The sequence below is a fragment of the Rana temporaria genome, chromosome 5 (assembly GCF_905171775.1).
Source record: "Rana temporaria chromosome 5, aRanTem1.1, whole genome shotgun sequence".
NCBI lineage: Eukaryota > Metazoa > Chordata > Amphibia > Anura > Ranidae > Rana > Rana temporaria.
In genome coordinates, this window is record NC_053493.1 from 83826661 (window position 1) to 83852576 (window position 25916).

Below are 25916 nucleotides of genomic sequence, written 5' to 3' on the forward strand. Positions count from 1 at the left end.
ATGTCTCACCAAACTGCTTGGCGATGGTCTTGTGGCCAATTCCAACCTTTTGTAGGTCTACAATCTTGTCATCCTTGGAGAGATTGGAATCTAAGTCCCCTCTACACTGGGGCTGGAGGTGCCCTGACGGTATAGCGGTGCTATTTTCAGTGAATTTCCGCGAATTGCGGCGGTATTCGGCCGCTAGCAGTGCGAATTTAACCCCTGCTAGCAGCCGAAAAAGGGGTATAGCCGCGGTGTCCCATTGTTTTCAATGTGGAGGAGCGGTAAACACACCTCTTTCACCGCTCCAAAGATGCGGCTAGCAGGACTTTTGGAGCGGTCCTGCTAGAGCAGGCTTTCACACTGAGACTGCAGGGCAGGAGTTTTCCAGGCGGTGTTTAGGCAGTATTTTTAGCGCTAAACCGCCTGAAAAACTCTTCAGTGTGAAAGGGGCCTAATAGATTGCTTCTGGGTGTCTTTTACACAGGTAACAAGCTAAGATTAGGAGCACTCCCTTTAGGAGCTCATATTCTCAGCTAGTTACCTGTATAGAAGACATCTGGGAGACAGAAATCTTGCTGATTGATAGGGTATCAAATACTTTTTTCACCCATTAAAATGCAAATCAATTTATAACTTTTTTTAAATGCATTTTTCTGTATATTTTTGTTGTTGTTCTTTCTCTGATCAGTAAAATAAAGACTGTGAGTTATGTATGTACTAACTTTATTTGATCAATAAAATTGTTATTGGAAAAAATAAAAATAAATTATAGACTGATCATTTTTTTGTTAGTGGGCAAATGTACAAAATCAGCAGGGGATCAGATACTTTTTTCCCCCCTCACTGTATATGGGTTTACACATGCTTTAAGTGTGTGCTCATTTCAATTAATAATAAAATAGTTAAAAAGTCTGGCTCTTCCTGGAAGCGATCAGACTTGTTCTCTGTGTTCCAGAAAGCACGTAGGCAAATCCCATGTTCATTTGTGCAGCAGACATAAATGTATTGGGCTTGCGTAATACTATGATGTGAGTGTGTGCAGAGTGAGCTAAGCACAGTTCACTTAAAGTGGAGGTTCACCCGAAAAGTTAATTTTTAACATTAGATTGATGCTCATTTTGTCAAGGGGAATCGGGTAGTTTTTTTAAAATCGAAGCAGTACTTACCGTTTTAGAGAGCGATCTTCTCCGCCGCTTCCGGGTATGGGCTGCGGGACTGGGCGTTCCTATTTGATTGACAGGCTTCCGACGGTCGCATACATCGCGTCACGATTTTCCAAAAGTAGCCGAACGTCGGTGCGCAGGCGCCGTATAGAGCCGCACCGACATTCGGCTTCTTTCGGCTACTCGTGACGCGATGTATGCGACCGTCGGAAGCCTGTCGGAAGACTGTCAATCAAATAGGAACGCCCAGTCCCGCAGCCCATACCCGGAAGCGGCGGAGAAGATCTATCTCCAAAACGGTAAGTACTGCTTAGATTTAAAAAAAACTACCTGATTCCCCTTGACAAAATGAGCATCAATCTAATGTTAAAAAAAAAAATTCGGGTGAACTCCCGCTTTAAAGTGTATGTTGCCCTAAATATAATTTATTTTTTTCTACCTGTGTGTTCTCATATGGGTATTTTATAAATCATAGTCTATCATTTTCATGTACTCCATCCATCTCTAGTACCTGCTTGATCCTGCCAGTCGCCTTTTTTCATTGTTCTAAAATGACCACACAAAGCACAGAAGCTGAGCTGTGATAAGCTGGCCTTACATTATACACTTTTCTTGTTCAATTTCCATTAGATTTACCTACAATGATGTAGTGCAAGGGCCTGCCTGATTGCATACAAATTGAAAGTGTTTAGGTATGACCTCATATTATATGGTTTTGGTAAATCTAAAAGAAAATTGTATAATGTCAGTTTTTGTCCTTGGCTGGCTATCCAGAGGTCCAACTGTGCAGATAAAGAATATACCTGCATTGGATACAACCCCATTTCCCAAAAAGTTGTGACATTGTGTAAAATCTACTCAGAAACAGAATGCAATGATTTGCAAATCTAAAAAAAACATATTTTATTCACAATAGAAAATAGAAAACACATCAAATGTTTAAGCTGAGAGAATGTAGCATTTTAATAAAACAATAATATAATTTTTAAATTGATGGCAGCAATCAAAAAATTTAGGAAAGTCATGTTAACCAAGGTGTAGCCACCCCCTCTTCTTTTACCAACACTTTGTATAGGTCTGAGAACAGAAGAGACCAGTTGCTGGAGTTTTGGGAGAGTAATGTTGTCCCATTCCTGCCCGATATAGTATTCGAAATGCTCAACAGTCTTGGGTCTTCTTTGTCGTGTTTTTAATTTAAAGATGTACCAAATATATATTTTTTTGTTGGTAAAAGGTATGGACTGCAGTAGACGTGTGCATTCGTTTCAGTCCGACTGCATTTTCGCCCGAATTTCGGGGTATTTTCGTTGCGGTTTTAACAAACGAAAACGAACACACAGAATCTGAAATCCGAAAGATCCGACATAAAAAAAATGCTTTATTTTTGTTTTCGTTGCTACAACAGTTCGATATGGATAGAAGATTAAGAATATTCTACATAGAGAGGAAAGATTCGACATTAAAGAGAAAAGATTCGACATTATAGAGACAGTGTTGGGGTAGATCATTCGACAACGAAGATTTGATGAAGCAGCGAAAAACATACAAACGTCAAATCTGTCATTGAAGGCTTATGGTGTCTGTCGAAAGTTCTAAGAAGATTTGACAAGCCGCTAAACTGTACGACGCCGCAATCCTACATTTCCGGTCAAATGCTCGGCCCATAGGCTATAGAAGAATTTGAATTTTGGTTGACTAGTAATAATAATTTATAATTATTACTAGTGTCATACAACATTAGAATTCTTGTATAGCTTGTAGGCGGAACATTCGACAGGAAATGTAAAATGGCAGCGCCGTAAAGTTTAGCTGCTCCGTCGAATCTTCTTAGAACATTCGACAGACACCATAAGCCTTCAATGACAGATTCGACCTTAATTAATTCATGTTTTCGGACGAATGCATTTTTTATCGAAACAAAATAAATAAAAACGAATTTCGGGAGTAACTAAATAAATTAATTTTTCGGACAAAAATTCCGAAATGAAATATTTCAGTGTGCACGTGTCTAGACTGCAGGCAGGCCAGTTAAGCACCTGGACTCTTGTACAAAGCCATGCTATTGTCATAGATGCAGTATGCTGTTTAGCATTGTTCTGCTGAAACATACAAGGCCTTCCATGAAAAATACATCATCTGGATGGGAGCTTATACTTCTCTAAAATCGGATATATCTTACAGCTTTGATGGTGTCTTTTCAGATGTGCAAGCTGCCCATTCCATACACACTCATACACTACATGCCATCAGAGATGTTGGCTTTTGAACTGAGCACTGATACCAAGTCAGAAAGGTCCCTCTGCAATTTAGTCTGGAGGATGCGGCAGCCAAGATTACCAAAAATAATATACATTTTCAGTTTGTCAGAACACAAAGCAGTTTTCTGCTTTGCAACAGAACATTTTAAATGATCTTTGACTCAGAGAAGACCGATATTTGGATCATGTCCAGATATGGTTTATTTTTTGCATGATAGAACTTTAACTTGCGTTTTTGGATGGCACGGTGAACTGTGCTCACAGACAGTGATTTTTGGAAGTATTCCTGAGCCCATGCAGTGATGTCCATCACAGAATCATGCTTGTGTTTAATGCAATGCTGTCTGAAGGACAGAAGATCACAGGCATCCAATATTGTGTTTCAGCCTTGTCCCTTGTGCACAGAGATTTCTCTCGATTTTCGGAATCTTTTGATGATATTATGTACTGTAGTGTAGATGATATATTTAAAGTCTTTGCAACTCTACATTGAGAAGCATTCTTCTGAAATTGTTGACAATTTTTAGACACAGCTTTTCACAGAATAAATCGGATTTGGCATGAATGGGTATCCTCAGCACCGCATCCCTAACAACAATAAGTGTGGAAAAAATATCAGAAAAATTTGGGACTTTTAAGATGCTTTTACTTCAGCCTCAGGAATAAAAAACATCCTTCATTAAAATCGTATGTATTTTATTGTATGAAGCACATTAAAATCAAGGTAATAACTAAAGATCAACACTTCACACAGTTAAACCCTAACATCAGACAAAAAAGTATAAAATCCGGCACATCTTGACATACAAACTGTTATTTTATTTCATCCATCAAAACATAAAATGGAATACATTTTTATAAAAATTAACGTGTTTCAGCCTCCTACATAGGCCTTAGTCTTAAAGGGTCACTAAGGGCAAACTTTTTTTTTTTTTTTTTAATAACAAACATGTTATACTTACCTCCACTGTGCAGCTCATTTTGCACAGAGTGTCCCCTAACCCTGTCTTCTGGGGTCCCTCGGCGGCTGTCTTGGCTCCTTCTCGCAAAAGCTTTCTACCTTCATGCGAGCTGAACATGTGTCCATGTAGTAAAATGACTCTAATAGGAGTGGTTTCATAATTATCAACCAGCTGCTTCACCTGCAGGGCAATAATGAGAAAAGCTGCTGGGCCTGCATTCCTTTATGCTGGCCATACACTATACGAAAAATCGTTTGAACCCATTTTCAAAAAACAAACTTTTGGCCATGAGAGCAAACGATAGTGCCATCATGCAATGACCCATAAATCATTCAATGGACATAAATGTATCAGTTTTTTTTCACATATACCTAGTGCAAACAGTTTGGACGGGAGACGCATTGACCTTTTAATTTATTGTTTGTTCACCAGAAAATTTCCAAACTTGTCCTTAGTTTTTTCGGCTCAAAAATGTCCCAACCGATTACCGATTTGTGCCCATTAACTGGCCCAAAAGCGAACAAACTGTCTAAATGACCAATTTTTCGTATAGTGTATGGCCAGCATTAGATGTGATTTTCCTATTGGGAGTATCTCAGAAAATGACATTTTTGTTGCAGGGGATGACTGAAATCTAACTTGTATCTTAGGCAGACTTCTGGGAAAATTGGTGAGCCTATCACACAAGCAGAAAATTATGTTTCTGGGGGGAGTTCTGTACACATTCTGTAAAGTCAGAAAATTACAGAGCTGGAGATTCAAGAGGAAAGGTGTTTTTTAATAACATTCAATTACAATATGACTTGGGTCACAATTGTATTCGCCAGTGTTTCTCAACTCCAGTCCTCAAGGCACCCCAACAGGTCATGTTTCCAGGATTTCCCTCCGATGAAACAGCTGTCGTAATTACTAAGGCAGTGAAACTGATCAAATCATCTGTGCAAAACCTGAAAACATGACCTGTTGGGGCGCCTTGAGGACTGGAGTTGAGAAACACTGGTATACACTATGTTATATTTTTTCTTAATTTGCTATCCCCCCCAAGAAGGTGGAGTTACCCTTTAACGTGCAGGGATTTTCTCTCACTTCCTGTTTTGGCTATGGAACAGGAAGTGAAGGGAACTCTCTGCAATGGGATACAGATGGCAAAAAAGACAGGGACATTAACCCTCCCTTGCTCTATCCAAAATAAAAAAAAAACTCTGTCTATAGTTCTACTTTAATGCCAGTTTCTAAGACATATACAGCGTACACAAAATAGCTATTAAGAAGATCAGTGCCTTAAATGGAAGAACAACATGAAGTTGGCTATCCTTTTAATAGGGTTTGAAGTTCAGCAATCCAACACGTCAATGTTTGCAGTGTCAACATCCTGCAGAATGCTGACTTGCTGCGTTGTATGTCATGAGTATAGAAATGGCCTACTAATTGATGTCTGTGATCTTTTTCAGATGAAGAGGAAGCCCTCGATCTAATCATGAAGGACCTGGCAGCACTGGGGAGATGTGGAGGATTACTGGACAGTAATCGTAATAAGAATAACAAACAGGTAAGTTTTTTGTGATTCTTTTTTTTCTGAAATATTTTAACTGATAAATGGTGGATCCTTATGTTCAGGGTGTACATGAAGGATGGTTCTCAAAGGAAACCTTTCCTAAAAAAAAAGTTAAAAGTGCAGGCTTCCATAGTTGACTCATTTTACATATGCTAATTACCTGACAGTCGTTGTGACCCATTGACTTTAATGGGGTTGTAAAGGAATTTTTTTTCCCCCTAAATAGCTTCCTTTTCCTTAGTGCAGTCCTCCTTCACTTACCTCATCCTTCAATTTTGCTTTTAAATGTCCTTATTTCTTCTGAGAAATCCTCACTTCCTGTTCTTCTGTCTGTAACTACACACCGTAATGCAAGGCTTTCTCCCTGGTGTGAAGAAAGCCTCTTGAGGGGGGAGGGGGCAAGCAGGCAAGTCAGGACGCTCTCTACTTTGCAGATAGAGAAAGGAGCTGTGTGTTAGTGGGCGTCCTGACACTCCTGCTCGCCCCCCTCCCCCCTCAGGAGGCTTTCTCCACACCAGGGAGAAAGCCTTGCATTACGGTGTTGAGTTACAGACAGAAGAACAGGAAGTGAGGATTTCTCAGAAGAAATAAGGACATTTAAAAGCAAAATCGAAGGATGAGGTAAGTGAAGGAGGACTGCCTTAAGGTAAAGGAAGCTATTTAGGGAAAAACATTGAACCTTTACAACCCCTTTAAGAGGTTGGCTTGACATGCTGGCATGATGTGAACATCCTACGCAAAAATTTACTTTACAACCCCTTTAATTTTTGTGTCACTGATCCACAACAAGTGTACAGATTGTGGCATCTATCCTTAAAGTGGTAGTAAACCCGCTGAACTTTTAATTTTTTTTAACCCTGTAAAGTAAAAGGCTAAAAATAGTTACCTTAGAACGAGGCATAACTTATCTGGTCCACGCCGAGGGAGATTACATCTTGCATGCGCGCGGGAGACTTCTTTCCGGCAAGGTCCGGCGGCTGCCGGGCCTTAAGCCGAAAATCCCTTTTGCGCATGCGCCACTGCATTCAGTGGCTCATTGCACAGGGAATATCTCCTAAACCGTAAAGGTTTATGAGATATTTTTTTTACCTACAGGTAAGCCTTATTATAGGCTTACCTGTAGGTAAAAGTAAAAAAAATAACTATACAACCGCTTTAATATACTGAGAACACTCTAATGCACAAATAACAGACTGTTCATAGCTCTCACGCTATTTTTTTTTGTCTGCTGATGGTTCTTTTGCAGGCAAGTTCACTGACTTTTGCTAAAAACATGCCTGTTTTTAGCAAAAGTCGGTGAACTAGCCTGCAAAAGAACCATCAGCAAACCAAAAAAATATAGCATGAGAGCTATGAATAGTCTGTTATTTGTGCAAACATCAGAAAACTGCATCACGTGTGAAATTGGGTATACTATTAAGGATACATTGTTTGTTTGGCACTTTGGAATAAAGCATACCATACTGTATCTGCTTCATATCCTTCCTTTCCAGAGAACTCTGTGGTACAACGTTTTTTGGAAAGGAATTTTTTTTTTATGTTCTTCTAACTTTTTATACCAAAATCCCTGTCTCAGGGGCTTCTCATAGAAGTCACTCTTTGACTGTTGGCCAAAATGCTAATTTCAGGCACTGCAGTTTATCTAAATATGTCCACATATATATATATAATTTTTTGTTTGTGAGTTTGGTGAGTTTGTGGTACTCACTCCCACTTCATCTTCAGCTAGGCAACAATGACATCTGCTTGGGCCCCATTCTACCCTGCCCATAGCCTCTTGGTATCACATCACACATCCCTGGAGGACCACTCTCCCTGTACTGATGTGTCTTACGTGTGCAGTAGTAAGCCAGCAGGTATACATTATGAAGTGACAGAGAGCTCCCTAAACCAAGGTGGTCGCTGCTGGCATTTTATTTTTGCCATATGCAGGTGAACTTTCCCTTTAAGGCAGGTACTGTTTAAAGCGGAGTTCCAGTCTGGGGATTTTTTTTAAAAGTCAGCAACTACAAATACTGTAACTTTTAATATAAGGACACTTACCTGTCCTGGGATCCTGCGATGTCGGCACCCCATTCGCCCATGGGCTTCGGGTGCAGGCACTGGCATTGCAAGTACGCAAGCGTAAATTGCCCTGCGCTTTCTGAATGGTCCCGTCGTCTTCTGGGACACATACAGGTCCTAGAAGGCAGCTGGGTGAAAGTGGAGGGGCCTGGACATGACGTAGATTGCCGTGTGGCAATCTTACCAGGAAGTGGGAGCGGGTACCTGTCAAAACCAGGTACCCGCTCCCCCCCAAAAAAAGTGTCAAATGTGGCAGTGGAGGGTGCGAACAAGCGGAGCTTCCCCTTTTGGGTGGAGAGAGAGAGAGAGAAACTTGTAAAGCGCAACACATGCGAACTGAATCGCCTCTGGGCGCTGTATCCATTTCATGGGTAAGGGACCCCTTGACCTCAGAAGAGATGGGTTTTAATCTTTCTCCTGAAGGCCAAGTGGTCCGACTCCAGTCGGATGGTGGTTGGTAGTGCATTCCACAGGCAAGGTCCCTGGACTGCAAATCTTCGATCTCCTTTGGACTTGTATCTGGCTTTGGGTATCTGGAGGAGGTTTTGATTGGTGGATCGCAGAATGCGATTGGGGTTATGGGCTTTTATTTTTTCGCATAGATATTGGGGAGCCTTGCCTTGAATACCCTTATGTATTAGGCAGAGTGCCTTGAAAGTGATTCTGTCTTTTACTGGCAACCAATGAAGGGATCTCAGTGAAGGTGAGATTGATTCCCATGCTTTTTTCCCAGTCACTAGTCGAGCGGCCGTATTTTGAACGACTTGCAGACGAGTGATTTGGTATTTGGGGAGTCCTAGATAGAGGGCATTTGCGTAGTCGAGTCTGGAATTTATGATTGTTCCCACCATGACTTTAAAGCGGTTTTAAACCTGAAAACAAAAATTTAATATATTGCATCTTATCAATTCTTTAATGTGGTGGCTGCATTCGAATTTTTAGGTGTTTGTTTTCCTTTTTACCTGGTAATCTGGCCTGCAAGTCTGTTATTTTTCAACTTCCTTTACCAGACTGAATGGTGCATCAAAAGTGGCAGTTAGAGGGCTGAGACAATCCATTTAACAGTTACAGGCATGCTTACAATAATCCGCTTTTATTCATTTATGTTAAAATTGTATCCCAAAAGAAAAAAAAAAGTTTGCTGCAACTGCTTAAACAGTGTTAAGGGCAGTACACACAGGCCGAATATCATCATTAGAAACCGGGTAACATTTGGCCCATGTGTACAGAAGCCGGTCCGACAGAGGCTTCCGTCGAAGGACATGACCAAAAAAGGTCAGCTGATCAGCATCTGATCCAAGCATTGACCGGTGTTCTTCAGGTGGAAGGGGGGGGGGTGTCCCCCTGTCAGAACACAATAGCTCAGAAGCAGAGATTGCTGTACTAGCATTGGATAGTTAGTACAGCGCCTCCTCCTGAGCGCTTTGTTTTTTTTTGTTCAGCCCGCTGGGTTTTTATGCAGCGTTTTTGAGCTTTGCCATTTTTTTATTAGCCAATAATGAAAACTATCATCTGTTGCTAGGTATTTCAGCTTTTTTTTTTTTGCATTTTCATTAGCTTTTTTTTTATTTTTTTAAATATTATTATTCATTTATTTTTTTTCATTTGGGTTAGAGTTAAGGTTAGGTTGGGGTTAGGATTAGGATTTGGGGTTAGGATTAGGCACTAGGGTGTCACGTACCTTGGTTTGAGGCCAAATTGACGCAAGGGCTTCCCTTGCAGCTCTAGTCCAAGCACCCCTAAATGTGGTAACAGAGGTACAAGGCTCAAAGAAGCACGGGTGCAGGTAGCCTCATAGCAGGTGACTGCCACAGTCAGCGATGTAGCCAAGGTGAGCAGGAGGCACCTATGTGTCAGTGCACACTGGATATTAGCCTGAGCTTGTCTGTGTGCTGGTATACATGCATTAGGCATTAGCTGTATGGAAATAAGCATTAGTTGCAGAAGAATTAGCATTAGCTGTATGGGAATTGGTATTAGCTGAACTAACTTCCTGACATAGAGTGTTACTACTACTACTACTACTACTACTACTACTACTACTACTACTACTCTACTACTACTACTACTAATAATAATAATAATAAATACACAAATAAATTAAAATAATATAAATAATAAATACATTTAATAATAATAATAAATACGCAAATAAATTAAAATAATATAAATAATAAATACATTTAATAAATTAATACTAAGGAAAGTAAATAAATAATTAACCCCTAACCCTTAAAAAAGTTTAAATAAAATAATAATACTAAATGACTAAACACCCTAACACAAAATAAATAAATATAAAATGATTATTATTAATAATTTATTTTTCTTGTTCGGGTTTGGGTGTTTATTATTTTATTATAAAAAATATTGTTATTTTATTATTAATATAAATTTATTTAATATATTTTAAGGCTATGGGTTTATTATTAGTTATTTATATATTATTAATAAATTGATGATGATTTTTCGCCATTTGTGTATTTAGTTTACATTTATTTAATCATATATCATTACTATTTTATCATTTTTTTTTTTTTATTTGAGCAGACAAAATGTGCACAAAAACGCATTAATGGCATGCTTCGATTCATTTCTATGGAAATAAAAACGCGCAAAAAATTTCGAAAATTACAAAAATGCTCAAATCTACATGCTTCAAGCTAAAAAAAAAAAAAAAAAAAGTTCCAGTACTTTTTTGAACTTTAGGCGACCTTGGAGTGGAGATGAGAAAAGGAGCCTCAGGGGTAAAATAAATTAGTATTGTAGTGGGGGGTATCATCATCCTTGGGATCAAGATATAGGGTACTTGGGTCTAAGGTCCCCAAACCAAAGAGCCAAAAGGGAGCAAAATGGGCCAATTATTATCTAATTGGCCCATTTTGCTCCCTCTTGGCTCTTTGGTTTGGGGACCTTAGACCCAAGTACCCTATATCTTGGAGTGGAGATGTGAACCATAGATTTTTTTTTCTCCTCCAGCGTTTTGGAGCTTCAAGCTAAAAAAAAAAAAAATCTGAAGTGTGAATGGGGCCTAATACAGGAGGTGAATTACTGGCCAGATCACCAGGTGAAAATAAAGTAAAAAAAGAGCCGAAACAAGATAAAACGAATGTAACCACCACATTTAAGGATCGGTAAGCTGCAATATATTACATTTTTGTTTTTGGGTTTAATACGGCTTTAGATCTTTGTGACAGATAAACCCAAAACAAAAATGTAATATATTAAAGTTTTAGATGATTACACAGCTGGACAGGTAGGCTGCCTCCCGTCTAACCTGCACCTAACCGCTGACCCAGACTCTTCTTTCCTGCATTACCTGATCACATCTGCACACATTTATTTGTTTTACATTTGCATTTCCTTTTTCTGTCATTGTACATTAGTCATTCACAGCCTCTTAAAATTGCATCATTAGTACTTTATCCTCCCTGCTGTACGGCAGAGTTCACTGAATGAGAATATGAGGAAGTTTCTTCTACACGTAAATTCTTTGCGGGTCAGGCTGTCATTATCACACATTACAATTCCACCGTCCAGGTGCGTGTTTTGTTTCTTTACTTCTCAGCCTTTTCGTATTAGAATTGGAAATCTAATATCTCCACAAATAGCCGAGTGGTTCTGCGAAATTGCTTTCCAGTGCAAAAACACGGTTGTTAACCTTTCTGACGAGCAGAAAACAGCGGAAAGATGTCATCCAGTCTGGGGACAAGCTGAGGAGGAAAGGCCTTCTTGTTTTGATTAAGTGAAGAGCTTTTCTGAACCTTAACCCAAAACAATAACGCGGCGTCTGCAAGCAAACAGAAGGAATTCAGGGAGTCCGAAAGGAAAAAGGAAGCCCCACAACAAAAACAGCCAAGAGAGTATCAGCTTTATTGATTGGACTTTGGAGTTTGATGTCGCCCCGTGGACAGCAACATGTTTTTGTAAGTGTCCGGGCAAATACATAACTTTGATAAGAGAACCAAAAGAGAAAACAAAAGCATGTTTTATTTTTTTTAGCTTTAAACCAGAACTTAAAGGGTTTGTAAAGGAATGTTTTTTTTAATCTTAATAGCTTCCTTCACCTTAATGCAGTGCTGTTTTCATGTCCTCATTGTTCGTTTTTGCTCTCAAGTTGCTGTAATTCTTCTCTGATCTCCACACTTCCTGGTTGTCTGTTTCCTGATGACCACAGTACTGGGAGCTTTCTCTCTGTGGTCACTAATCAAGGAGGTGTGATTACTGTGTGTCTAAAACCCCACAGCACCAATCAGTTTAGTTTTCCAAACCATCACTGCCCTGTATTGGCTCTGTGGCTCTGTACAGCAGAGGCAGGAAACAACATGCAAAAACGAAACTAGAAACTACAGGTACATTATATGATTGATTTTTATCTATTTTTAATCGTTTTTAAAAGGAATCAGTTAACTATTATCGGGTAGATTCATAAAGAAGTTACGCTGGCGTATCTATTGATACGCCGCGTAACTTCTAAGATGACCCGGCGTATCTTTTTTCTGTATTCAGAAAACAAGATACGCCCGAATTTGGCTAAGATCTGACTGGCGCAAGTCTCTTACGCCGTCGTATCTTAGTTGCATATTTACGCTGGCCCGCTAGGTGGCGCTTCCGTCGATTTACGCGAGGAATATGCAAATTAGGTAGATACGCCAATTCAGAAACGTACGTCTGCCCGGCGCATTTTTTTTTTACGTCGTTTATGTTAGGCTTTTTCCGGCGCAAAGTTACCCCTGCTATATGAGGCGTATCCTATGTTAAGTATGGACGTCGGGCCAGCGTCAAATTTTCCGTCGATTACGTCGTACGCGAATAGGGCTGTGCGGAATATACGTTCACATCGAAAGCTTTGGCTTTTTGCGGGTTAATTTGGAGCATGCGCACTGGGTTACGTTCACGGACGGCGCATGCGCCGTTAGTCAAAAATGTAATTTACGTGGAGTCATGTTTTATTTACATAAAACACGCCCACATCTTCACAATTTTAATTAGGCGCGCTTACGCCGGCAGATTTACGCTACGCCACTGTAACTTAGGGCGCAGGTTCTTGGTGAATACAGAACCTGCCTCACTAAGTTACGGCGGCGTAGCGTATCTGAGATACGCTACGCCCGCAGAAATTTACGCCAATCTACCTGAATCTACCCCTATGTCTCTATACCCTGTAAACAGTAATTTCAGCATAATTTTTTTTTTTTATTTACAACTCCTTTAAGCTAAAAATACCAAGATAAAAATGAATAACCCATTAAAATATAAATTAAGAAAAACAGTCAATCCAGAGATTTTCCCTGGAATATTATTTTTCACCCACTAGATGTCTTCAGTCTGATGACTAGCATCATTCAATTATAGTATACATCAATATATATTCAATTATTTAATAATACCTGGTGTAAGATTAAACATCTGAAATTACTAAATTCATCAATTACAAAGTGCATATTTTTAAAGGTGTAAATAAATGTAAAATAAATAAATACATTCAATTAATTAATAGTGCACAGTGTATACATGAACACTGTAATAACTAAATTCACCAAACACAAAGTACATAGTACTTGAATCAAACATATAATCATAAAATCACAATTTTTATGCCTATCAGATTAGATATTTTATATATTTTTATTAATATCTATTTTTTCATATATATATATATTCACATTTGCCAGTTTGCACATATATATATTGGGTATTGTGCAAGATTAGCATTTAACCTTGTTTATTTTTATTGCAATATATTTTGTGGCATTGTGTGTTTTGTTCACCATGAGCGGGGTCCCTCCCGTGATATTGTGTCACTGGCAGTTGGCTCCCCCGAGTATTATGTCACATGTTGTGGCATGAGGTCTTCATGGTTATCAGCTATGTATACGTTGGATTAGAGTGTGATTAGCACCTCCCTATTCCGATGTCATGTCTCCTGGCATGGTAGCGGGTTTCCATAGTAACTGATGTTTACATAAGCCGGTGTTCATGATGAGTCCATATCTGATGAAGAAGTCCCCGCCCTGAAAGGGACGTAACGCGTACGGAAGAAGCGTTGTGATTGTCACCTGCGGCCATCACGCTTAGATTGTTTACATGCTGCATTATCTGGCACCGGATCGAGGTGCCTTGTTTATACGTTTTTAACTTTATTTTTATTAAATATGTTTTACACGGAGAGTACTATGTTCTTGTCCTTTGTATCTTTATGATTGCATGGTACCTGGAATATTACCACATACTGGCTTATATCCTCTCCTGGCTCCTGATCGTATTGGGATCTACCTGAGTGCCTGCAGGTTAATGCGAGTTTGACCCTTCGTTACTAAAGGGTCCCCTTGGTGAGGTCAGAGACCAATTTTACCATTGGTGGAGGTTTATCACACCCGCGGAGTCACGTGCATGTCTTTATATGTGTATCAGCACTGAAGTCCTCACGGATTGTGGATTATACATTTATGGACTGTTGCTATTAGCGCTGCACCATCTACTTTATATATTTTTTTAAGGGATTTGATTATTGACCCTGGTGTTCAGCTGCTCTTTACAGGGTTATTATATATCCATTGCGCTGATTTGTTTTTCTTTTATACTCTATGCATGGACACATAGGCTAACATAGAGGCAGAAAAAAAGCCAAACAACTTTTTTTTTTCTTTTTTTTTTTTTACGCCCAGTGTGCATGAGGCCTCAGGGAAGTTTTGAACTCTCTATCTTTCATATTCTGTTATGTTGGCGTCTTGTGAATATCTTTTGCAATAATTTTTACTTCATACTGTTGATATTATCAGAACTACAGTGTGGTGAGGCTGATTTAAATATAAGCCTCTTAATGTAAATAGTAAATACAAAAATTTATAATACCATCATCCTGGAGATCAATTTAGTATAGAGTAAGGGCTGGAGGGACCTAAAAAAAGGCACAAAAGACCAAAAAAACAAGGGGGCAGGGGGACTATATCGGTACTAGATAAGAAAAAAATAGAGAGGTAGTAGAGATAAAAGATATATATCAGTTTATTTAACATAGTTTTAAAAAACAAAAGACACACATAATCATAAACATGTGTGGCGAGGCTGTCTCACTTTCTGTATTGCTAGCTAAAGAAACCATGTTCCCAGACCATGAAAATGCATCCTAAACATACTGATCAAAATCTTTTCCTCCGTGGACTCAGCACATGACCATTAGGCCCCGTACACACGACCGGATCTATCCGCTGGGATTTATCCGCGGATCAGTTCCAGCGGATAGATCCGGTCGTGTGTAGGCCCGAGCGGAAAATTTTCGGCGGACATTTGTCCAGGCGACGGATTCCCAGCGGATAAAAATTTCTTAGCATGCTAAGAAATCTATCTGCTGGAATCCTGTCCCTCGGACTTATCCGGTCGTCTGTACAGACTCACCAGATAAGTCCGACCGATCCCCATCCCTCGCATGCGTTGGAATGATTCGACGCATGCGTGGAAGCATTTACCTTCCAGCGTCGCGCACGTCGCCGCGTCATCGTCGCGGCAATAGCGTGGACACGTGACCACGGATGTTTTCCGTGCGGATTTTGATCTGATGGTGAGTACAAGCCATCAGATCAAAATCCGGAGGAGAAATGTCTGCTGGAAACGGTCCGGCGGACCGTTTCCATCGGATATCTCCTCGTCTGTACGGGGCCTTACAGTGCCATAGGCGTCAACATGTAGGTTAGTTTTACATCCAAAACCTGGCCACAGGTCCTCTTTATAAGTTTGGATAGGTACTTCAGTGGTGGGTAGATGCCACTTGTGACATTATTATTTCAACATTACATTTTTTTAGCTTTAGGCTCCATTCACACTGGAGCTGATAAACTGCAGTTTGGGCGTTTTTTATAAAAGCCCAAAAACTCCACTCTATGTAAGCCTATGTGTTCATGCACACATGGAAGTTTTTCAGCTTTAATGAGCAGTGGAGTTTATGGGCTTTTTTCTGAACGCCCGAAAATCACGTTCAAAGTGCAGTTTTTGGCCCAAAAAAATGCTAAAAAAACAAACGCTAAAAAACGCTAATAAACACTATTGCAAAAACGTTAAAAAACGTTGAAAGACTCCCTGCAAAGCTACTGGCGTTTTTTTACTTTTTCTAACGTCCAGTGTGCATGGAGCCTTAAACCAAAACTTCAGTCAAAAATTCCATGATAAAAATGAATAGCTCATTAAAATATAAATGAAGAAAAGCAGCCAATCCAGAGTAGCCTTTTTCACCCACTAGATGTTTTCAGACTGATGACTAGCATCATTCAATTGTATTATGTATCCATACATTTAATTAGTTAATAATACCTGTTGTGTGATTAAACATCTGGGGCCAGATTCACGTATCTGGGCGTATCTTTGTGCGGGCGTAGCCTATCCTATTTACGCTACGCCGCCGCAACTTAGACAGGCAAGTGCAGTATTCACAAAGCACTTGCTCTGTAAGTTGCGGCGGCGTAGCGTAAATGGGCCGGCGTAAGCCCGCGTAATTCAAAGTAGGCTGGTAGGGGGCATGTTGTATGGAAATGAATCGTGACCCCACGTAAATGACGGGCCTAACGAACGGCGCATGCTCAGTATCACGTCGAATTTTCTCCCTAAGTTACGCCGGCTCAATGTTTAGTCGACGTGAACGTAACCTACACACATCCCCATTCACGGACGACTTACGCAAACAACGTAAAATACGACGCTGTTCCGACGTTTCCGATGTCCATACCTTAACATGACTTACCCATGCTTTATAGGGGTAAAGTTACGCCGGTCGTACGCCTTATGTAAACAGCGTATTTTAATACGCCGTGCACAAGTACCTTCGTGAATCGGCGTATCTAGCTCATTTGCATATTCGACGCGGAAATATACGAAAGCGCCCCTAGCGGTCAGCGTAAATATGGCAACAGTGAGGCGTATCTGATTCTATGAATCAGTCGCAAAGATACGACGGCGCACATTCAGACTTACGACTATGTACGTGGAGATACGCCGTCGTAAGTCCTTTGTGAATCTGGGCCCAGAAATTACTACATTCATTTATTACAGAAAAATGTATAGAAAAATTACTATAAGACGCCCCTTTGTGTTCAGACTTCAAGGATAGGCTAAGAGGGTCACAGAGGTAGGTTGAGATGACTGCAGGTTGGGCATCAGCAGTCTAATCTGAGGGACCTTTCTTTACACATGAGGGATCTACACACACTAATGGTTCAAATATGTGGTCATTGTTAGTGTTGAGCAGAATACGCCATATTCGATTTCGCGATATATCTCGAATATATAGTCGAATATTCGAGATATATTCGCTAAATTCGAATATTCGTGATATTTTATCGAAATGAAATGATTGCGAATTTTCGCTATTGCGAATGCGAAAATAATTGCGAAATTTCGATAACTGCGGTAGGAGCACTCTGATTGGCTCAGAATATTCTTGATATTTTTTCGAAATTTCGCAAAATGCGAATACGATATTTACTGCGCAATTTCGACAAATGCTGTAGGAGCACTCTGATTGGCTCAGAATATTCGTGATATTTTACAATACAAAATAATTGCGAATATTCGGCAAATGCGGAAGGAGCACTCTGATTGGCTCAGAATATTCTTGATATTTTACAATACAAAATAATTGCGAATATTCGGCAAATGCGGAAGGAGCACTCTGATTGGCTCAGAATATTCTTGATATTTTACAATAGAAAATAAAAAGTGTTTTGCATTGGTGGTGATTCTTTACTCTATCCATCTGTCACAGCCGTTTGTCAATCAAACACCTTGAAGATTGAACACGTTCATGCTGCATGCTTTGGACTTTTTTTCACTTCACATATCAAAGACATTTTTATGAAAGATTATTTTTCTATTATTGGGACTATATTTCTTTATATATTTGTTTCACTGTGTATTTCACAAGTTATTTGCGCTTGCTTATTTTATAATTTGCCCACATGTCTTGTCACTAGACATATTTTTTATTCTTGTAGAGCGACTCCATTTTCTGTCTTGTATTAATTTATGTTGTATAACATTTTTGAGTTGCTGCTGTATTCTCCCCTTTTTTTAAGGTATGCGCAATTTTTTCCTTCTTACAAAAAAAATATATCAAACATACAAATATTCATAACAGAAACATACACAAAGCCCCCCCCCCCCTTTTGCATCAGAGACAATCAGAGTTCTCCTACCACAGTTATCGAAAATTCGCAATCATTTTCGCATTCGCATTAGCGAAAATTCGCAATTTAGCTTAGCTACTCGGCCCAGGGTCTCTAATCATACCAGCAATGCTTTTAGACGTCGATAGGATGTGATCTGTTTTAAAAATAAAATTGAAAAAATGCGAATATTCGGAATAGCGAATATTCACCGCGAAATTCGAAATATATCGCGAATACTCGAATATGCCATATTCGAGCCGAATATTCGCAATACGAATATTCGTGAGCAACACTAGTCATTGTATCCTCAAGGCCCTTTAGACCACCGTCATAAGCTTCAGAAGCTTCAGCCAAAATTTTTTTTTTGTTTTTGAAGGAGTGGGGAGGGTTAAAACATTGCTGTCCTTTTTACTATTGCGGAAAGGTCTCCTCATTACTTGTTCCAGAGATACCCAAAACCTTCCCCATTCTGGTAAAAAAAAAAGATTTGCCTAGTCTTTCACCGTAACTAATGACAATATTAAGGCCTATATTAAGAATGCTGTGAGACATACACATACTTGATAAAACAAGTGTAGCACTACCCCCGAAGGAGCTGCTGGTTGGTTTTGAGTGGCACGTTACCTCTGTATCTCTGCCGTCTAGGGTACTTGATGAGAGCTGCAGTAAGGGAATGTCCACAGGTGTCTTTTCTGTGCTTTTATTACCCAACAGGATAAAATGATAGAAGTAAATGGAAGGTGAAGAGATAGCAGAATGGAAGACAGCGAATTCAGGTGTAACTAGATAGGGAAACAGTCCTGCTTCCAACGACAACTTTACATCACCACTCTAGCCAGAGTGGGTATAGTGCATCTGGACAGGCCTCTCTCACCAGCCTGTCAGCCAGAGTGTTCTCGAACTTAGGATTAAAGTGGAGTTTCCATCCCAAATTTCTTTTTCATTATTGTGCTCATTAGACCTAAAAAAAAAAAAATATTACTCACCTGGAAATGCCTGTTGCTATGCGGTCCCACAAAATCTGCCTTCGGAATCACCTAGGATTCTGACATCATCTCCCTCGACTCCTCAGCACGCTAATGCTCCTGGGAAATGTGTGTCATCATTTCCTAGGATGCAGTGCGCTTCCCCATTATAACTCCCCATCCAAGGCTTACAGGAAGTAAGTGCTTGTGGGCTTCACAATGGCCACAACGGTATGGACATAGTTTTTAATAACTATGCGGAGCGGCGGCGGATTGTAAAATAGTAAGTGACCGGATTTATATTATAAAGACGCATGATGAAAGGACATACGTTTAAAAAATGCTAATTGTGGTTGGAACCCCGCTTTAAGTCTCTGCCACAGACCCTCCTAAAGGTTGGAGACAATTATAGTCCGGAATCCTCTTTCAGTAGATTTAGCACCCGGATCTCCTTTAGGTAGTTTTGGTCAAATTAGCGACTGACAGGCGACCAAGGTCCAGCCTCTCAGAACAAAGGTTTTCTTCCGATTAATGGACATCCCCCTCCTGAAACACCAGCCTCGTGCTTGGTATCCTTCGGACAGACTCCTCATCGGTCAGCTTCCTCCAATTGGATGGACAGCTCAGGACCACCTTCAGATTGGGGACCCAGTTGTTCTGGCGACTGCTCCTAAATACCCCCCCAGCATGCCTAGCGAGGTGATCACCCTCCCTGATTGGCTGCTGGGGGGAAATATCCAACCGCACTTGACTCCACTACTGCCACCTATCGTCCTGGGGCGGAACTCACTCCCCCGGCAACGACAGCATGTACAGTCAGCACAGCCAAAGCTAGAACAGAGGCCCCAAATTTAAACAATTAGACTAGTTCAGAGCCAACTATTTCTCTGAACTTTCCCTTAAATTTCCAATAGCACCAGCTCTGAACATAGCCAGGCGCTACACAAGTAAGATCAAGACACTGTACTCAGCAGAGTGAATCACCTTCACCCATATTTCTTGATCACCATATTAGTTGTGGCTCCTGTTATTGACCACAGTGTAAACGTACTGTGAATGGATATGATCTGTCTGACTGATATTAAAAAATAATAAAAAAAAGACATCGTACCCAAAACGCTGCTCTAAATTTACTCAATCTGGTGTAAGTACGTATTTTCACAGCATAGGAGCTTTGATAATAGTGCAGATTGCGTAATTTAGAGTTGCTGTCTGGAAAGTGAATGTCATGTTCTCTTTTTCTAAAAATGAAAAAACTTCACTGGTAAAATATAATGCTGATACGTCTGCCTTTAGGACCTTCTTCACCCAAGAATCTCATATTTTATGACTGCATAGAAAGGGACATGCTCAGATTGTCAGAAGAAGGGTGTGACCATGTACTTGTACCCAACAAGTATTGGAAACATCTGCTAAAACATGTGTCTTTTGTAGACTAACCGCAGATCAGATGTACGCTGTACTCCAAATTGATAACACTTGTTCCAATTATTTTCACTATTTATTAAATTCATTATTTTATACTTTAAGATAATTAGACCTATTTATAAAGGTGCAAATGTGCCCATCTTCTGATGAGCTTTTTTCACTCTCTGGTACCATTTATAAAATATAGCTCACCGCTTCTATTTTTTTCACTAGTTCATACGTTTCTGAAACTTTTTTCAGTGTTTTCTTGTTAATACATTAATTTTTTGTTAGGAGAGGTCAAACATCATTTTGACAGATATCTATACTTGAAAAAGTCCTTCACTTCTGTTTTCTGTTTGAAATAGTTCTCAACCTTCTCTTCCTTCATTTTTCAAAAGCGCTTTACTTTTTGTTGACTGTTTGGAAGAGTTTTCTTATTTCTGTTCACAGTTTATTACTGACAGATTCTCCTGGACTGTTCACTTTAAACAAATCCACACTTTCAAGCCAGTTTCTCAGCTTGGAGTACACTAGTTTTAAAGGATCGCTAAAGTAAAAAAAAATTAAATAACAAACATGTTATACTTAACTCCACCGTGCAGCTCGTTTTGCACAGAGTGGCCCCAAACCTGGTATTCTGGGGTCCCTCGGCGGCTGTCTCGGCTCCCCCCCGCAAGGACTCAACACCTTCATGCAAGCGAGCTCGCATGGTGTTGTGTTGAGTTCTTGCGGATTCATTCCCGTGATATAGCCGGCGGCCATAGCTGCCGACTGTATCACTCGGCCCCACCCCCCGGCGCACTGCGTCATTGGATGCAATTGTCCATATAAACTTAAATATCCCCAGTGTTCAACGAATCCAATAGTCCAGGAAAAAGTGCTGACAGGATAGTGCCTCCACCAAACAATAACAATGCCGCTTACCAGATGGATGTGATCTCTAATTATAGGAGATCAATATGCGCATATGGTTGATATCCCAGCCTGGGGTCTCTATTGGTAGCATAAATCTCTCAGTGTAGTTCAATATTGCATAGAAGATGTCTCAAACAACGTAGCAATTCAGGATGCACCACATAAAAAAAAGAAGGAAGTGTCATAGCGTAAAACCCTTAAAATTTTTAATAAGTAACATAAAAATGCACACTCACATCAAAGAAGTGAGATAAGGCATATAAAATGCAATCGAGCTGGCTGGCTCTTCGATTCAGCACCCCGTATCTTCCCGGGTCTGGCGCACATCGCAGTGATGTCAGAACGTCGTTCCTCCCAGGGAACGGACTGCTGTTTATTCACTTGATAATTTTCAGGTTTCTACCTAATTTAGGAATTAACCCTTTTTTGTTATCTTATTGAGGTCTCACAGACCTATTTACAGATATATATTTTTTTCCACTCAGTCAGTGTTTCATAATTTTAATTCATATTTATCTAGCACTTCATTGTCACTAGTGTCCCATTTTAGCTTACAACAGTACCTTAGCCCTAATTCTATCACGCTGTATAATAAATGTGTTGGCATAAAAGTGTCTTAGAAATAATAGAGAGATGACTGAGTTTCCATCGGGACAATGACGGATAAGAAACAAACATTCTTGAAATCGGGTCAGATGTGGGCTCCTAGCAGCCCTGTGCTGGCTAGCAGTTGTTCGTTCCCCTCGTGTAGCATGCAGCATGATTATTGCTGCCTCTCTCTAGCACCTCGTACATTTGTTGTTGAGCAGGCTGGAGGCTGCATTGAATAAAGGCTTTACATTCTTCTGGATCTGGAGAACTGTTGGCTGGGCTGCAGCTGTTTCTCCCGGTAAAGGACCCCGATGAATAATTTTCAATAATCTCTAAAGAATTTTATCCTTAAAACCTGTGTCGTGCTGGACGCTGCAAGCAACAATTTGGAAGCAGTGATTGGACGCAGGCGTGTGTGCCGCTTGTTTGTATATGTTTCTGGTCATAACCAGGCAACTGCAGCACGACCTGGGTTCTGCATCTAGTTAGTGAGCAGCCCACTGCCTCACGTTCCAGGGGAAGTATCCGATTATGGGGTTCCTCAAGTATCTCCAGATGTGGCTCCATGGCTAGCAGATAGACTTCATCAACACCTGCTTTTCATCCCGCCCTGTGCAGCGTGCTCTGGAAAATGTGTGCGGCTTAAGGTGGGCATATGTCCATCTATTCATATCCTATGAGAAATATAACGCTCATTTACTAATCTATAGTAAAATAAGTAGAGCTAATCCCTACATGGATTACATCTAGTTTGCTAAAGTGATGTTTATCATAAACATGTCTTTTTATTTTTCATAAAATACTCTTTTCACTTTTTTTTTTCTTTTTTATCTCATTGCTTTTTTAGCCCTATGCTGGCTATATGCATGCTTTCCAGTGCCAGCTGCACTCCATTGCTTAGATTTCTGATAGTGACAACTGCGATATATGCCTGAGCAATGTGTGTCAGCACAGTCAGGGCTCAGTGACAACTCAAGGGGCAATTGGAGGATAGTTGTCGCATAATAACAGGAGTTGCTTTAACAAGGACACTGAGGGCTGGAGCAGCAAGTATTTTAATTTTAGTAGCGCTTTTCTCCCTGCAGACTCAAAGCACTCACTAATTTGGTTTTGAGATAGGAGCTGGGCATCATACTGGGACCAATGTTTTAGACAAGAGCTGTTTAACCTACTAGCACTTCTTTGGAGTGTGGGAGAAAACTTGCAAAATGGTGAATGGTGGCCTGGCTAGGCATTGGAACTGTGGATCCTGATGCTAACCATTGAGCCACTGTGGGGTCAAACAGGTGAGCCATGCCTGCGACAATGTGTAACAACATGGCTGCTGGTAGGCTTTACCATGGGTGCATGTGACAGGGTGACAACCCTGGAGCACAATTAGAGGACAGTTGTCACCCCAGAACAGGAAATGCCTCAAGAGGGATCATTGGTAGGGTTACGCTTAAGCTGCATATAAGAAAAATATTGCAATTACATTAACATGTTATAACTTATATTTTGATTTTAGTGATTTGGTTTAGATCTATTTTAGCATGTAAACTCTGTTATGCCAGGCTATGGCCCAAACCTATGTTACACCGACCAGCCATAACTTTGACCACCCATCTAATATTGAGTAGGCCCCACTTTTGCCACCAAAACAGCCCTGACCCATCGAGGTATGGACACCACTAAACCTTTTAAGCTATGCTTTGATTTCTGGGACCAAGCCAACAGTAGCAAGTCCTAGTTTGTGAGGTTGGGTCTTCATGGATCAGACTTGTCGTCCCCCCCCCGCCTCCGTGGGCTACTCCTGTCCCCCCCCCCCCCATGCTCTTCCACAGTCCCTTTCCATGTCTCAAAGGGGAGATTTAAAGGTCTGTTTAGACCCCTGACATCTCACCAAAGCCCCCCTACCCCCCCAACAGGGTTGAATAAAAAAAGAAAATAAACATTGTAATAAATATTTTAGAGTAAAATTGTAACAAATTATAAAAAAAACACTGAATATATAATAATAATTGTAAAAAATACAATTGTAAAAAAAAAAATACTGACACGCCTCAACAGTGCCCATCAGTGCTGCATATTAGTGTCACTGTCACATGACATTAAAAAAAGTATTGGTAATCGGTATCTGCGAGTATTAGAAAAAAAGTATCGGTACTTGTCTACGGTCTTAAAAAAGTGTGATAACCCTAATATAAATTAATACAAAGCTTCCTCTGATTGACTGAGGCAGAAAGGCAGGCAAATTACATCATGATCTCCACCTCAGCCAATCAGAGGAAGCTTTGGATTTATTTCTAGAATACAAAGCTCCCTGTGAATGGCCGAGCAGTGTTCAGCTTGACTCTTTGATGTTGCAGGAGTAGGCTCAAGTAATTGGAGAAGTCAGATTGTATAAGGCCTGGTTCACACCTATGCAGTTTGCTTTTGATCCATTTCTGCGGTGCTTTCTTGGTGCGTTTTGTGTTTTTTGCATGTTTTTGATGCATTTTGCTTTCTTTTTTTTTTTTTGCTTTTTGGCCAAATTGTTGTTGAGCAGATAAAAAAATGCAAAACTAGTCAAACGCATCAAAAACGCACTTCGTGCTTTTCTGCAGTGTCTCTATTGAAGTCTTTTAAATCATAAACGCACCATTTTGCATTTAAAAAAAGTCTCTGAAGCTTTCCAAAAATGCAGAGGCTGAAAAAAAGCACAGATTTGAACGTGTCCCAAAGGAAACCATGAAAAATGTATGTGACTGTAGTGTGTTTCTGTAAAGAAAGCACCAAAGAACGCATAGGTGTGAAACAGGCCTTAAACTTTCTGCCTGTAATTACATTTATTTATGTTCTTAATTTGCCCTGTTTTGTTTAAACCATTTAAAGGAAGCCTGTAATCATAAATCAAGTTTGTCATTATGAGTGCTCTTTTTAAAAAATGTTGCCTGCCCGTTGTGTTAGCCTTCTACTTCAATCATTAACCTCTATAATGTATTGAAGTTAAATCAAGGCAGATAACCTACCATCAAAGTTGAGCACATCAGCAGGCCAAATGTGCTGTTTTATGTATTTTAAAGTGGTAGTAAACTGCAGTTGTTGAGAAAAAATTCACTGCAAGGCAATGTGATAATGAGAAACTTAGCTTAGAATAATGCCCTCCAGCACATGCGCGCGGGAGCTGCCGTTTACGTTACGTATGCCCCGGCGATATAATCGGCTGCATGTACTGTGAATATTTCCTAAACAGTGCAAGTTTAGGAGATATTCACAGTACCTACAGGTAAGCCTATGTATAGGCTTACCTGTAGGTATACTGTTAGGCCCCATACACACGAGAGAATTTATCCGCGAATACGGTCCAGCGGACCGTTTCCGCAGATAAATCCTCTCGAGGATTTCTGCGGATTTCCATGCGATGGAGTGTACTCACCATCGCATTGAAATCCGTGCCGAAATCCTCTGGCGATGACGTGTCGCGCCGTCGCCGCGATTATGACGCGGCGACGTGTGCGACGCTGTCATATAAGGAATTCCACGCATGCGTCGAATCATTACGACGCATGCGGGGGATCCCTTCGGACGGATGGATCCGGTGAGTCTATACAGACGAGCGGATCCATCCGTTGGAATGGATTCCAGCAGATGGATATGTTGTGCAGCACAACAAATATCCGATCTGCTGGAATCCATCCCAGAGGAGATTTCTCCGCGGAAACAGATCCGCTGGCGTGTACACACCATAGGATCTATCCGCAGAAACCCATTTGCTGGGATTTATCTGCGGATGGATTCTATCGTGTGTACGGGGCCTAAGTGGTGTAACAGAGATTACTACTAATGATGGTCTTGGGCGTGTTCGGATCGTACCCGCCAGGAAGCCGTCACTGCACACCGCCAATCATAGACTGGACTACAGGAGAGTCA

At 40.4% G+C, this 25916-nt stretch overlaps 1 protein-coding gene across 4 annotated transcripts in view; it reads left to right on the forward strand.

The window, feature by feature from the left end:
* LOC120940127 (mitogen-activated protein kinase kinase kinase 3-like) overlaps positions 1–25916 on the forward strand; it is a 181982-nt gene that overhangs the window by 98096 nt on the left and 57970 nt on the right. For 3 of the 4 annotated variants that reach the window (XM_040352789.1, XM_040352788.1, XM_040352787.1), the window contains exon 3: positions 5820–5917. In XM_040352789.1, coding sequence (XP_040208723.1) covers positions 5820–5917 — 98 coding nt within the window. Of the gene's footprint in view, positions 1–3933; positions 4094–5819; positions 5918–25916 lie in introns of all 4 variants that reach the window. The other variant, XM_040352790.1, reaches the window with a different exon arrangement.